This window comes from Podarcis vaucheri, assembly GCF_965113315.1.
Source record: "Podarcis vaucheri genome assembly, chromosome: 7".
In the NCBI taxonomy this organism is placed as follows: Eukaryota; Metazoa; Chordata; class Lepidosauria; order Squamata; family Lacertidae; genus Podarcis; species Podarcis vaucheri.
Genome location: NC_138765.1, coordinates 28996237 through 29009777, shown reverse-complemented (window position 1 = coordinate 29009777; position 13541 = coordinate 28996237). Strand labels below are relative to the sequence as shown.

General features: G+C 41.6%; 1 protein-coding gene across 3 annotated transcripts in view; it reads left to right on the top strand.

The window, feature by feature from the left end:
- ZDHHC18 (zDHHC palmitoyltransferase 18) overlaps nt 1-13541 on the top strand; it is a 35415-nt gene that overhangs the window by 11165 nt on the left and 10709 nt on the right. For all 3 annotated transcript variants that reach the window (XM_082231845.1, XM_082231846.1, XM_082231847.1), the window contains exons 3-7: nt 5739-5888; nt 8317-8454; nt 8848-8896; nt 9806-9908; nt 12816-12925. In XM_082231845.1, the coding sequence (XP_082087971.1) occupies nt 5739-5888; nt 8317-8454; nt 8848-8896; nt 9806-9908; nt 12816-12925 (550 nt within the window). The remainder of the gene's footprint in view (nt 1-5738; nt 5889-8316; nt 8455-8847; nt 8897-9805; nt 9909-12815; nt 12926-13541) is intronic.

The following is a 13541-nucleotide window of genomic DNA, read 5'->3' as shown; positions in this document are numbered from 1 at the left end:
CCACTGCTTCTGCTGCCAAATCCTGTCACCACTGCGAGGCCTCACAGGCTAATGCTGTTACTGCTGCCACTTCCCATCGCCACTGCAAGGCCTCACAGGCTGCTGCCATCACTCTCTTGCAGGCCACTGCCTTTACTGTAGCTATGTTCCGTTGCTGCCGTGAGGCCTTGCAGGGTGTCATTATTGCAGCTACCTTTTGTCACTGCCTTGAGGCTTTGATGCCGCCGCCGCTACAGCTGCCGCCTCCCGTCACTGCTGTGAGTCCTTGCAGGCTGCCACTGCTACTGCCACTGCCTCCCATCGCTGTTGTGAGTCTTCGCAGGGTGCTGCCGCTACTGCCATCACTCTTAGCACTGCTACAAGGCCTCGCAGGTCACCACTGCTTATGCCACCACTGCTACTGCCCCCAGCTCCTGTTGCCACTGTGAGGCCTCGCAAGTTGCCACTGTTCATTCTGCCGCCGCAAGGCCTTGCAGGTTGTTGCTACTACTGCTGACACATACTGCGGTCATGGCAAGCTGTTTCTGGCACTGCTGCTTCTGCCTCCTAGCCTCTGCCTCCTGCCTGCTGGCAGTCCCAGATTATTTGAATTCACTAATGACTCATTGCCGTACTTTGGATTGTCCTGAATACCACCATTTGGTAGCCAAGCCCCAAACTAAAAGTCCTGTTGGGATGCATTTTGGCCTACTGATGAAACCGAGTGTGTGATGATTGATAATACTGTCATTTATCCATTTTTGACCCCTTAGTAGCAGTTACCAGATATTGTCCTGTTTGCCTCTGTATAGTTCCATCCTTATTTCAGACATTGTGGTAGTTTGCAATGTTTAGCTGGTGATATTGTGAGGTTTAGCTGGTGATAACATTGCAGTGTTTAGCTGGTGAGTTATTGCGATGTTTAGCTAGTGAGTTATTGCAATGTTTAACTGGTGAGTTGTCACGATGTTGAAAACCAGATATCGCCTAGCCCTTATACACATTGTGATTCACAATATATTGCCAGCTCAAATATTATGAAACAATTATCACAATGTGAACTTCAAACTGGTTTTGGACGATATATTGCCCAGCCCTTTTGCCATTCCATTCCTCTGAAGCAGTTTGAGGGGCAGCTTGTGTGAGTTAAACAATCTTTCTCTCTCTAATTCAGAGCACAGAGGGAAAACAGCTTCTAGCTGTCTGTCATAATTTGTTTCTGGCTGTTCACTTGTAGGTGACCAGGTAGGGAAGCTTACAAAGTTGTTGGAGAGGAGAGGTTACACCAGAACTGACTGATTTTTGGGGGCAGGCACACTAGAGTAAATTTTCATGGAGTAATAACTTATATAAACATTGTTTGTTTGTTTTTAAATGATATTTATTAAGGTATCCAAAAAAGAAGAAGTTACATGTATAATAAAAATAGAAAAAATTCAAAATACAGAAAAAATAAGAGACTTAAAAAACAAATCAATCTTTCCATGCCTTACATTTCATTTACTTGTTTCCCTGACCTCCTCATGCCTCCCTTTTTTGTATTCCAGTTCAGTTAATTAATTCAGCAATTCCTTTCTCTCTTTGTTTTTATCTTAATCCTTTAACTTAATATATTATAGCTTTAGGTTCTCTCACCTGTTAACAATCCATTTTTACATACACCTTTATAACATTGCTGCTAAAAGCACTTAACTTCATTCTGACATCATTCTAACATTCATTAATTTTACAGTATTTCTGTAAATAGTCTTTAAATTTCTTCCAATCTTCTTCCACTGACTCTTCTCCCTGGTCACGGATTCTGCCAGTCATTTCCGCCAATTCCATGTAGTCCATCACCCTCATTTGCCATTCTTCCAGAGTGGGTAGATGTTGTGTCTTCCAATACTTTGCAATAAGTATTCTTGCTGCTGTTGTGGCATACATAAAGAAAGTTCTGTCCTTCTTTGGCACCATTTGGCTGACCATGCCCAGGAGTAAGGCCTCTGGTTTCTTAAGAAAGGTATATTTAAATACCCTTTTCATTTCATTATAAATCATCTCCCAGAAAGCCTTAATCCTTGGGCACGTCCACCAAAGGTGAAAGAATGTACCTTCAGTTTCTTTACATTTCCAACATTTATTATCAGGCAAATGATAGATTTTTGCAAGCTTGACTGGTGTCATGTACCACCTGTATATCATTTTCATAATATTCTCTCTTAAGGCATTACATGCCGTAAACTTCATACCTGTGGTCCATAACTGTTCCCAGTCAGCCATCATTATGTTATGTCCAACATCTTGTGCCCATTTAATCATAGCAGATTTCACCGTTTCAACCTGAGTATTCCATTTCAACAGCAAGTTATACATCATTGACAAAATCTTGGTTTTGGGTTCTAACAGTTCTGTTTCCAATTTTGATTTTTCCACCTGGAAGCCAATTTTCTTGTCCAAATTATATGCCTCCATTATCTGATAATAATGAAGCCAATCTCGCACTTTATTTTTTAGTTTTTCAAAACTCTGCAATTTCAATCTGTCTCCCTCTTGTTCCAAAATTTCCCAATATTTCGGCCATTTGGCCTCTATATTGAGCTTTTTCTGAGCCTTCGCTTCCATCGGTGACAACCACCTTGGGGTTTTATTTTCAAGTAGGTCCTTATATCTTATCCAGACATTAAACAATGCTTTCCTGACAATATGATTTTTAAATGCTTTATGTGCTTTGACCTTATCATACCACAGATATGCATGCCATCCAAATACATTATTAAAACCTTCTAAATCCAAAATGTCTGTGTTTTCAAGAAGTAGCCACTCTTTCAGCCAGCAAAAAACTGTTTTCCTTTTCTGGGGGGAGTTGCGACCATTACAATTCCAACTTAATAGTTGCAGAGCCATGATGTAGTTACTTTACTTTCCTCCAGCTGCACCAAGCGCCTGTTCCTACTCTGTCGGTGCTATCACCTTCTCTGGGCAGTCTTTTAATCCAAAAGGTAGTTTTGCTATGTCTAATATTCCTTCTAGTGTTCTTGACTCTTCTCCAGATTCTTTCTGCAGGTCTTCTCCGTGGTCTCTCAAAAATCTTTCTTTGTCGTCCACTGATCTTATTTTTATTTAACTTATATAAACATTGTAACATCACTATTTTATTCAGCATCTAGTCTCCCACCAGAAGTGCATTTAGTGCTGCATCTTAAAATTCATTGGATTGGTAAAAGGAGGGGAAGGATGGCTTACTTGAAATCCATATGATCCCAGTTTATTAGAAATTGGAAGTGTGAGTTTAAACCAGTCTTTCCCTGTGCCCAAGCTTTGTGATTGAGGAGCCAAATACCTATACCTGTTCTCGTGGCTTTACTGATTCTTCAGATACATTTTTGGAGGTTTGTTGACAGGTCTGATGGACATTGATTGGCTTGTTTAGAACTGGTTTTATTTATTGGTTTAATGTATATTTTAAACCGTTTTGTGATTTTATTATATGAAAGCTGGTAAAGAAGCGTATTATAACGTCATCCCTGTTCATTTTGCCCACTAAAATCTAAAGAACTACATTTTGAGTGTAATTCAGTTATTTGCAAATCAATTTATCCAGCAATATGGAACTGTAACTTAAATGACAATGAGGAGCTGTTGTGGAGAAGGAAATAGAGTTGTAAGGGTAAGGAACCAAATACATGGGACAAAAGTCAATTGTCAATTGTCCAGATGCATTTTAGAGTTGTGATACTGGTTGGAGTCTAACTCACATGTAAATGCATATTACTCCTATTTTGTCCCAACTGCAATGCTTTCCTATTTGCTTCTGAGTTCAGTTCAAAGCATGGCATTCACCTTTACTGCTGTAAGTGATCTGAAGCATGTGTTGCTGTGGAAATGACTTCTTCCATATGTTATTTCCCAATTCCTTAGATCTGCAGGGGAGGTGTGCTGATGAAATGATTTTTAAATGTACAGTTGTTTATAGCCAAGTAGCCTGGATTTGCTTCTGGCTGTGATTTTATGTTCTATGTTAACTGTATTTTCTGAATATAGATTTAACTACTGAAGCTGCATGCCACTGAGAATCCAGCTAAATAAAATGAACTCTTCTGCCATGCTAAGAATTGTTGTGCAATAGCACTACAGAAAAAATATCTGGAGGCTGTGTTCAGTAGCTTCTCCCGTTTACTTAGCTTCAGCCTGATAGTGTGATGCTAGCTGGAAGTGCTTGGATATGAGGGAGATAAGGTAGAAAGTTGGCATATTTTATGTTTCACAGTGGATCAGATTATAGATTTGACTAGCAGCAATTCTATAAAGAAAGCACTTAAAGCAGGAATATCAAAGATATGCCCACAGATTGTATCAGGTCCTTTGAAGGTCTTAAATGCTCGAATTGTCATCTTTTTGCTGTAGTCATCTTAAGCCATCACTGTGTGCAAAATTTACAAAGCAAAAGTACCTACTTAGAATTTCTTAACAGTTTAAGACACAACTAATCTGTTGTAAGTAATCCTTACTATTCAGACTTGACAGTGGTCCACAATATTTTGCTGGCCTTGTAGTCAAGAGACAAAAACTGTATTCCTGCATGTGCCCTCCAGCTTGACTAATGAAACCCCCTTCCTTTTTTCATGTGTGGAATGCACCTTAATCAAGCATTAGCCACCCCCTTCTTTTTCTGGCAGAGAGTGTGTTGCCTTTGGCTGCTGTTTGGCAGAGGGGCTCATCTGCCGAGTAGCAGCCAAGGAAACCTCCTACCTCCCTTTCCAGCTCTGAAGCAAGGAAGCAGGCAGGATCTTGCCCCCTTGGCTCTGTATGACTGAAGTGCTTTAGGCACCTTAGGCACATAATTGCCAAAGAATCCAGTCTTGTTGCCAACCTTGGTATTGGAGAGGGAGCCAGGGATTGTCGTAGAGTTGCTGGGACAATCCCTGCCTACCTCTGTAGTTTCAAAGCCTGGAAGTTAGGAGAGATGCTGATCATGCTCATTGGGGTAGGGACTGTCTAGCTGCCCTCATTAGTGGAGCAAGCAAAGATGTGGAAGCCTGCTTAAGAACATAAGATGTGCTCTTGCTGGATCAGACCATAGCTGGCCCACCTATTCCAGTATTCTTTGCAAGGATTCAAGCAACCAGCAGACACTAGGTGGCCCACAAAAATTTGGTTGGTGGTAGACCATAATATAGCACCTGCTTGCTACAGAGCTGCAAAAAAATCTCCACAATTCTAGAGCCTCTTACCTGTAGCCAGGGGCCTGTTCTGTTGAATGTTGCAGCCAGGCTTGTAGCACCATAGAGCATAAGGACTGGATATAGGAATCCAAAGAGAAATCCTGTACAAGATCAGGCTGCCAGTTTATCTTTCTAAAGAGAAAGACATGTGAGAATCAGAAAGGTCTGATTATTTCTGTCTTGAGGTCAGTAATTCACACATCTATTTTCCACTCTGGCTTTTCTTAAATATCTAATTCAAGTAAACTTTCATTTTAAAATAGGGTGTATGTTCTGAACATGGGTTGTTTGTTCAGAATCCTACACTTTTTGTATCAGTTATAATATTATATAGACATGAGGAACAATGCATATTTAAAAATTAGCCTCTAAAAGATGCACTGCAAAAATGGATTCTGTTTCATACCTGTGGCATTTTATTGTTCAGATGGCATGTGTGTGAGTTGCGAGTTCTGCTTTTGGACAGGGGACTCAATGAGAAGATGGTCACATTCCCTCCATCCCTATGTTCCCTTCTCGGATGAGTGTAATATGTGGATGTTTTTGCCTTTGCAGACAGCCTGGGCACTTCAACCTACCGCCCACCTGCCCGCACCATGGAAGTTGTTATAAATAAATACATGGTGAAGTTGAAATACTGCTATACTTGCAAAATGTTCCGTCCTCCCAGGACCTCCCACTGCAGTGTCTGTGACAACTGTGTAGGTAAGTTCAGAAAGAGTTGCCTTACAGGCTGTCAGGGTTGCAGTTCTTACCTAATCTTCCTGCTTGACTGAAGGCCAGAAATGTGTGAATTTGAGGCAGTGTGTCTCCTCTTCCATAATCAATCTCAGCTATGCCCCAAATGATGATATTTGAGTCTGGGTAGGCATACGAAGAGAAGTATTGTCTATTTGCAGAGTGAAGAGAGGGCTGGTCAGGACTTCCACTGGCTGGTTGATGGGCTTCATTGTGCTTAACAGATCGGATAGGCTTCATTGACTGTTGCGCCTCCCCACCCCAATTTTTATTGTACTCCCATCTCCATTTTCCTGTTTTTGCTGCTTCAGTAACCATCCCCCCAATGCCAGACTTCAAACGTGAAAGCCTCAGTCTTGGAAGAACAATATTGTAATCTCTTGTTCTAAATTGCTCCAGGATTCTCTCTTGTGTACATGCAACAGATTAACCAAGCCATTTCTCTAGTGTCTCGGAGGAAGAATACATGAAACACAATACTTGTAGAATTTCTAAGGTGTATGATGTTCTTTTTTATGTAAATTGCAGTGACTAGACAGTACTCCCCTCACTGAACACACACATACATACACAAAAATACATGCATTTTGAAAGCAAAACATTGGTTTCCTTGATATAGGATTTAAACTGACACATTGCACTGATTTGGGGAGCATCCTCTTGGAGAAGGGGAGATGTATATTCCTGGGAAAGATTGCCAAGTTCTTAGACATGCTAAGATCTGTTGAAGTAGTTATGGAGAGGTGACACAACAATATTGTAACCTTGCTGAAAATTCAAGGGATAGGCAAGTTGCAAAAATATTTCTGCTTTAAAGAAAATTCAGCCCTAAATGCCTTCCATTCCTGGGCTGTTTGTAATGGTGATTTTTTCCTTTAGCAGTGGATTGTAATAAACATTAAAGGGCATATCAAGACATGAACAAAAGCTGTGGAAACGCCCACATTGTTAACTCTTGCCAGGATGTATAGTGCTTCAGGGGAGGGGGAGGTCTCTGGGAGACAATCAGTCATGAAATGGATTGCTGGATGCTTGAATTGCACAGTTTCTTTCTCCCGTTCTCTTTCTATATATGCTAAGGCAGTCTGATGAGTATACCTTCAAGAATTCAGTCTGAAAACAGATTTCCTTCCTCAGCCAAGTACATGTATAGTCATGTAGGTTATAGAGAGCAATTACAAGAACCAACTCGAAGGAAGTGTAATGTTAGGTTGAGTTGCTGGGCAGCACAGAACAACCATGTTCTGGGCAGGCTATGGCCAGCAGCCATTCAAAGGCTTTTCAGTAAGACATATGTTTTATATTCATCCAAAGATCTCAAGGCAGTTTGCAGCATAAAAATACAAAATAAACAGTATTCTTTGTGTGTGTAAGAGAGAGGAGGGTGAGGAATATAGGATCAGGGACCAGATATTACAACATGACTAGTGTACTTGTTTTTGTACAAGTAAGGCCACAAATCCTTGCTTTGGGAGTCTTTAAATGCATATAGATGTGGTAGTGCTGCAGGACAAGGAATATAATTTAGAACAGGATAGATCCACGCAGTGGGCACAATGGCTAAAGGAAGACTTGGAGTTGGCTTTTCCACAACCAAGCCAACACCTGAACGTCCCCCGAAAGGTCAGCCCTCAACAAGGTTATGTGTGATACAATCAGAAGCATCCATTGATTTCAGACAAAGTGACTTAAAATGGCCACAGCCCTCTCCTTTTTTCTTTTTTTAAAAATCAAGTTATTATTCTCACTATGTATATGTTAGAAGAGGACATGGTCATAAGAGTGGCCTCCAGTATTATTATTTTTTTGCAGTGCATTTTCTTGAAAATATACTTGAAATGCTGAAAATAAAGCTGCCAATATAATAATGCTACTATACAAATCTATTGTGTGACTCCACTTGGAATGCTTTGTACAGTTCTGGATGCCACACCTAACAAAGGATGTTCTAGAGTTAAAAAAGGAAGCAGAAAAAGGCAACCAAAATAATCAAGGAACTGGAGCAACTGCCCAGAGAGGAATGCTTACAACTTTTTAGGTTAGAAAAAATGTCAACTTTGGGGGCACAAGATAGAAATGTTTAAAATTATGCATAGCGTAGAGAATAAGTACAGGAGTGAGTTCCCATCTTCTCCCTCCCTCAAAATACTAGACCTAGTGGGACGTCCAATAAAGCTGAATGTTGGAAGATTCAGGACAGACAAAAAAGAATATAGTACACAATATAAAGTGGAATTAATGGAATTAACTACCATAGGATGTAGCGATGGCCATCAACTTAAAAGGGAATTAGACAAATTCATGGTGCTGCTATGCTTCTTTTGCTTTTGTTTTCCTTGGGTGTGTGGTATGTAAACCACCCTAATATTATCATCTTGTTGCCTTCCCTCCACAGAACGGTTTGATCACCACTGTCCCTGGGTGGGCAACTGCGTAGGGAAGCGAAATTATCGATACTTCTATGCCTTCATCCTCTCCCTCTCCTTCCTGACAGCCTTCATCTTTGCTTGTGTCATTACCCATCTTGCCCTGCGTAAGTATAGCTTTTAATAAAGTACTTTCTGAACCAGAAGCTCTTCAGCTGTCCCTGTAGGTGTCTAGGTGAGCACATTTCCAAGCCAGGATGCTTTTCAATGCACCATGCCACCAATCTCTTTGGATGGAGGGAGAATTTACAACACCAAGCCAACTGTAAAGCGTTATTTAAAAGCTGGTAGAACACAACATTTTACATACGTGCATTATCGTGCTAAATTTAGGCAAACCTATCCAGGATAGCCCAAAACTTGCCTCACTGCTTCAGTCTTCCTGAGAACCTGGGCTTCCAGAAGGGTTCTGTATGCCGTCAGTGTCACGTGACCTCTTGCATGCTTGAAATATAAAATGGCTTCGTTCAACTCATTCCTCTTTTTGCTTTGCTTTGCAGGCTCCCAGGGAAGTGATTTTCTCACTGTTTTGAAAGCAACACCAGCAAGATATCCTTTCACTATTGGCCTTCCTTCCCCCCTCCCCTCCTTTTTTTGTTGGGGACAAAGAAAGAGCCAGTTTAGCATAACAGATTCTAAAATCTAAAATGTCCTTCAATGTGTTTTCTGAGTGGGTAAAGCAAGAAACAGCCAAACTCTCATGATCACTCACACAGGGAATCTTCTTCTAGCAGTCAAATAAAACTTTTGCTTTGGGGCTCGATCTTTGTTAATCATCTCTTTTTTTCTTTTTGCAGAATTGTCCACATAATTCTGCCTAACAGCTAGGACTGATACAAAGAATGGCTTCATTTTGTAAAAATTTGACTACGTAGCCCAGTGTTTTCAATCGTGCCCAATCTGAAAAACAAATTCTCAGTGGCCCAAAGCAGAAATAATATTCAGCCCTGTGATCAGACTTCCCTTGATGCAGCTTGCCTGGTGCCATGTTCATTTCTTTTTGGTGTCAAATGGAGACCTTTTACATCTTCATTTTAACCTGGCCTGTGTGGCTGTCCTGTATGATGTACAGCTTTACTTTGTTGCCACCATTTGTTGTTAGTTTCATTTTCTTGTTTATGGGTTTTAAATTTTAAAAACCTGCTAATTTCTAGGACCTTTAACTAATCATTGAATCCTTTAAAGGACTGAAAAGCTGGGTATCTGATATTGCATATAAATAGCTAGAGATATCAGAAACTGAATCCTGGTCCTCTTGTACAGTACGTTTCTTGTTTTAGTGAACTACTTATGATAATTATCAACCAGTTTTTTTTGTTCATGCCACCTTCCAGAAATATGCTGAAAGTGGTTTGAGGGGTGGTAAACTAAAGGAAAAGATGCCTGTCTAGGGCTATTTGGGGTGAGTGGGTTCTCCACAATCACATACTGATGTTCCTTCCTTGACTCTTCACTCACTGTGTTGGAATTGGTGGTCTGTTTTTTCTCAGTATGGTCTATTTTTGGCCTCTCAGGGTTTCACACTTACTTAGTTGCCTCCAACTTGACAACCAATGAAGATGTGAGTATATATTTTTTCCATCTCCATTCATCAAATAGAAGCCCAATCACTCCTTATTAGGGTTTTAAACCAATTCCATAATCAAGTGGTGCTTGCTATCCACTATTTCTGTCAGATTCTCATACAAAATCCATCTGATTTCATCAGGACAACTTTTTAATTGATTATACTACAGTGGTGCCTCGCAAGACGAAATTAATTCGTTCCGCAAGTTTTTTCTTCTTGCGAGTTTTTCGTCTTGCGAAGCACGGTTTCCCATAGGAATGCATTGAAAATCAATCAATGCGTTCCTATGGAGACTGTCCGGGGACAGAGGGGAAGCGCTGTGCTTCCCGCTGTCCCCGGACCTGGGGCTACGGGGAGAAGATCGCTTCTCCCCGCCGCCCCTTGCTTCAAAAGAGGTCCAGGGACAGCAGGGAAGAAGCGCTGCGCTTCCCACTGTCCCCGGACCTCTTTTGAAGCAAGGGGCAGCGTGGAGAAGTGATCTCCCCGCAGCCCCTTGCTTCAAAAGAGGTCCAGGGACAGCGGGAAGCGCTTCCCGCTGTCCCCGGACCTGGGGCTGCAGGGAGAAGATCGCTTCTCCCCGCCGCCCCTTGCTTCAAAAGAGGTCCGGGGACAGCGGGGAAGAAGCGCTGTGCCCGGAGCTTGCGGGGCTAGCTTCATTTTGCGAAGCAAGCCCATAGGGAAATTCGTCTTGCGAGGCAACTCGAAAACGAAAAAACCTTTCGTTTTGCGAGTTTTTCGTCTCGCGAGGCGTTTGTCTTGCGAGGCACCACTGTAACTTCTTATTTGATGAGATATGTTATAGTCCTAATTCATGACTGGGGATAAGAGCAAAGCAGCCCTTTATGCTTCTAAAGACTTTTATTTTATATTTGAATTTGTTAGTTGCTCTTATATTTAAAGTGTTCAGACTGGCTTGCAAGTGAACAATAAAATTCTATATTATGTAAGACTTTAATCAATATATGGGGAACAAATCATTGTCATGCACTCCTCTATTGTGGAACTCTCTGCTCTGCACCTCAATAGATTTCATATATGTAAATGGGGAGAATCCAGAGTAAGGCCTCTTAGATCTCCAGCATATCTAAGAAGGCGGAGAGGTAATGATGCAACAATGCAGCACCAGGGCTCTCTATGATAGCAAAGTGTCATTGTGTGATTTATGTGCTTGTCAGTACAGTGGTACCTCGGGTTACATACGCTTCAGGTTACAGACTCTGCTAACCCAGAAATAGTACCTTGGGTTAAGAACTTTGCTTCAGGATGAGAACAGAAATCGTGCTCCGGCAGCGCGGCAGCAGCAGGAGGCCCCATTAGCTAAAGTGGTCTTCAGGTTAAGAACAGTTTCAGGTTAAGAACGGACCTCCAGAACAAATTAAGTACTTAACCCGAGGTACCACTGTATGTACCAACTTTCATAATAGAACATTAAGATGATACAAAAATGCAGATGGTGCTCTCCACTGAATGGTTATAAATTGTGCAAAAGTCAAAAGATTGTAGGAGACTTTCAGCAGAAAATGTATTGTATAGATGACACACACACACACAATTTCAGTTGATGCACTAAACAATTGCTGTGTTGTGCATTTTGAGCCCTCTTAAAAAGTTTAAGATTCAGCCACTAACTTGTCAAGAGAGGGAGTAGTGTTTGCATGAAACCCCTTCTTTGCTTCCCTCTAACCAAACAGTTGAAAGTCTCATCCTTTGGATTAGTGTGAGAAGATTTGTTAGCATTAAAATATACAGTTGTTTGTGATGGAACATTCACAAATAAATGGTGTGTGCTTTGAACTTGATATCTTTAAATTTGTAAATTTTCACTTGAATCACCCATGCAACCATTTTGGCTCCCAAGGTCCAAATTTCCCCACCCATCTGTCAGTCATAGGAAGTCATATGACTGAGCACTTGGTGGGGCCACCATCTGTCAAAATCCCTGGGTGCTTTGCAAAACTTGTGTTCTTCTCTTCTAAGCCCCTATCTCAGACTCTTAAAAGAGGGAGATTTGTAAAGGGTTCTGCTAGTCTTCTTCCTTCTGCCTTTAACTCCCCAATCTCAGAGGATTAAAAGGGGAGCAGGAGGAGACTCACAAAGCTTTTTGCCAGTCTCCTCGTGCTTCCCTTCCTAAGGCTCCAAGATGAAGAACTTAAAGCAGGAGGGAGACTTACCAAAGGCTTTAAGACAGCCCCAGTTTTCCGATTTGACCCTCCAGAAGCTCAAATGGGGGCACAGGCTATTTCAAAGGGTGTTTTTGAACAGACTTTAATCCCCACTCAGATGTTGAGCGGGGATTAAGTCCTGCTGCCTGCTGGGAATAGGATAGCACAGCCAGTGCAGGATTAAACCCCTGGTGATGTTTGCTAATAGGTGGGTGGACCTAGTTTTAAGAAAACGACATTGCATGTGAAATTAACTTAGCCTGGTGGGAGTAGCAACAACATCTGAGGAGTGCCAGTTGCTTCCAGCCTTCCTATAGAAGAGTGATGCGGAACTTGTGGTCATCCAGATGTTGCTAGACTCCAACTGGACCCCTTGACCATGCTGTCTGGGGCTGATGAGAGTTCAACAATATCTGAAGGGCCACATCTTCCTTGCTCCTAATGCAGATAGATCATAGAAATTACCTAATCATGTTAACTAAAGGCAGCTGCAAGTTCAGTCACTTTGCATTCTGTGGACAGTTGTTTTCTTCAGAAATTCCTTCATTGCTGAAGTGTGCTGGCACTTCTGTCATTTACTGATTCTTCAAAACTTGTTCATGTAGTCTATCTGCTCCAGACCGTATATGAATAACTCCAAGATGACTCCAAAATTATTTTATAGAGCATCCCAACACATGATTTTCATTATCTCCTGCCTCCCTTTCCTTTCCCTAACCGTCTCTCTCTTGGATTGTAGCTCAAAGGAGCATGGTCAAATAAAAGAGGCTCTGAATTTGCCAACCCCTACAGCCATAAAAGTATCTTCACCAACTGCTGTGCAGTGCTCTGTGGACCATTCTATCCCAGGTAAGGGCACTTGCTCCAGAATACCTGCTCCTGAATCATGTTCAAGTTAGGAGATAGATACTGAACAGCAGTATGAATTGATGTGTGTGTCAATATTGATTTGATGGGTAAGATATCACAGAAACCCAAAAGACAGGGACTTGCTAACTTGCCTAATTTTGCTTCTACATTCGAATTGTAAAGTTGAGAGGGATGTTGCTGTAATCTGCCATGACTGGCTTCTACCGCTACTCTGTGCTACTGTGCATGTAGGGAGAACAAAGGGAGAAACAACCAGTGTGTCAGGATCACACAGGTGGCCCATCACTGTTAATAAGGAAGAAATGGGCATGTGCTTCCAAAGGTGGGACGTTAACTGCAAAAACTATCTATACTGCTCAGAATGATAGCTGCTTCCTCCTTACAGCTTGGAGAGAGGTTGGTCACATTCATGCATAACACAAAGCTGAGGTTATTGGCTTAATAAATCATACTAAGCACAAAGTGCATGCAAATCAATTGCTTCCACCTCGTTCCTCCCCTGGTGAGAGTATACAAACACAGCACAAAGGGGATGGTTTGGCATTGCCTCTAAACCCAGCATTGAGGTTGGTTTTGTCCTAACAAACAGTGATTG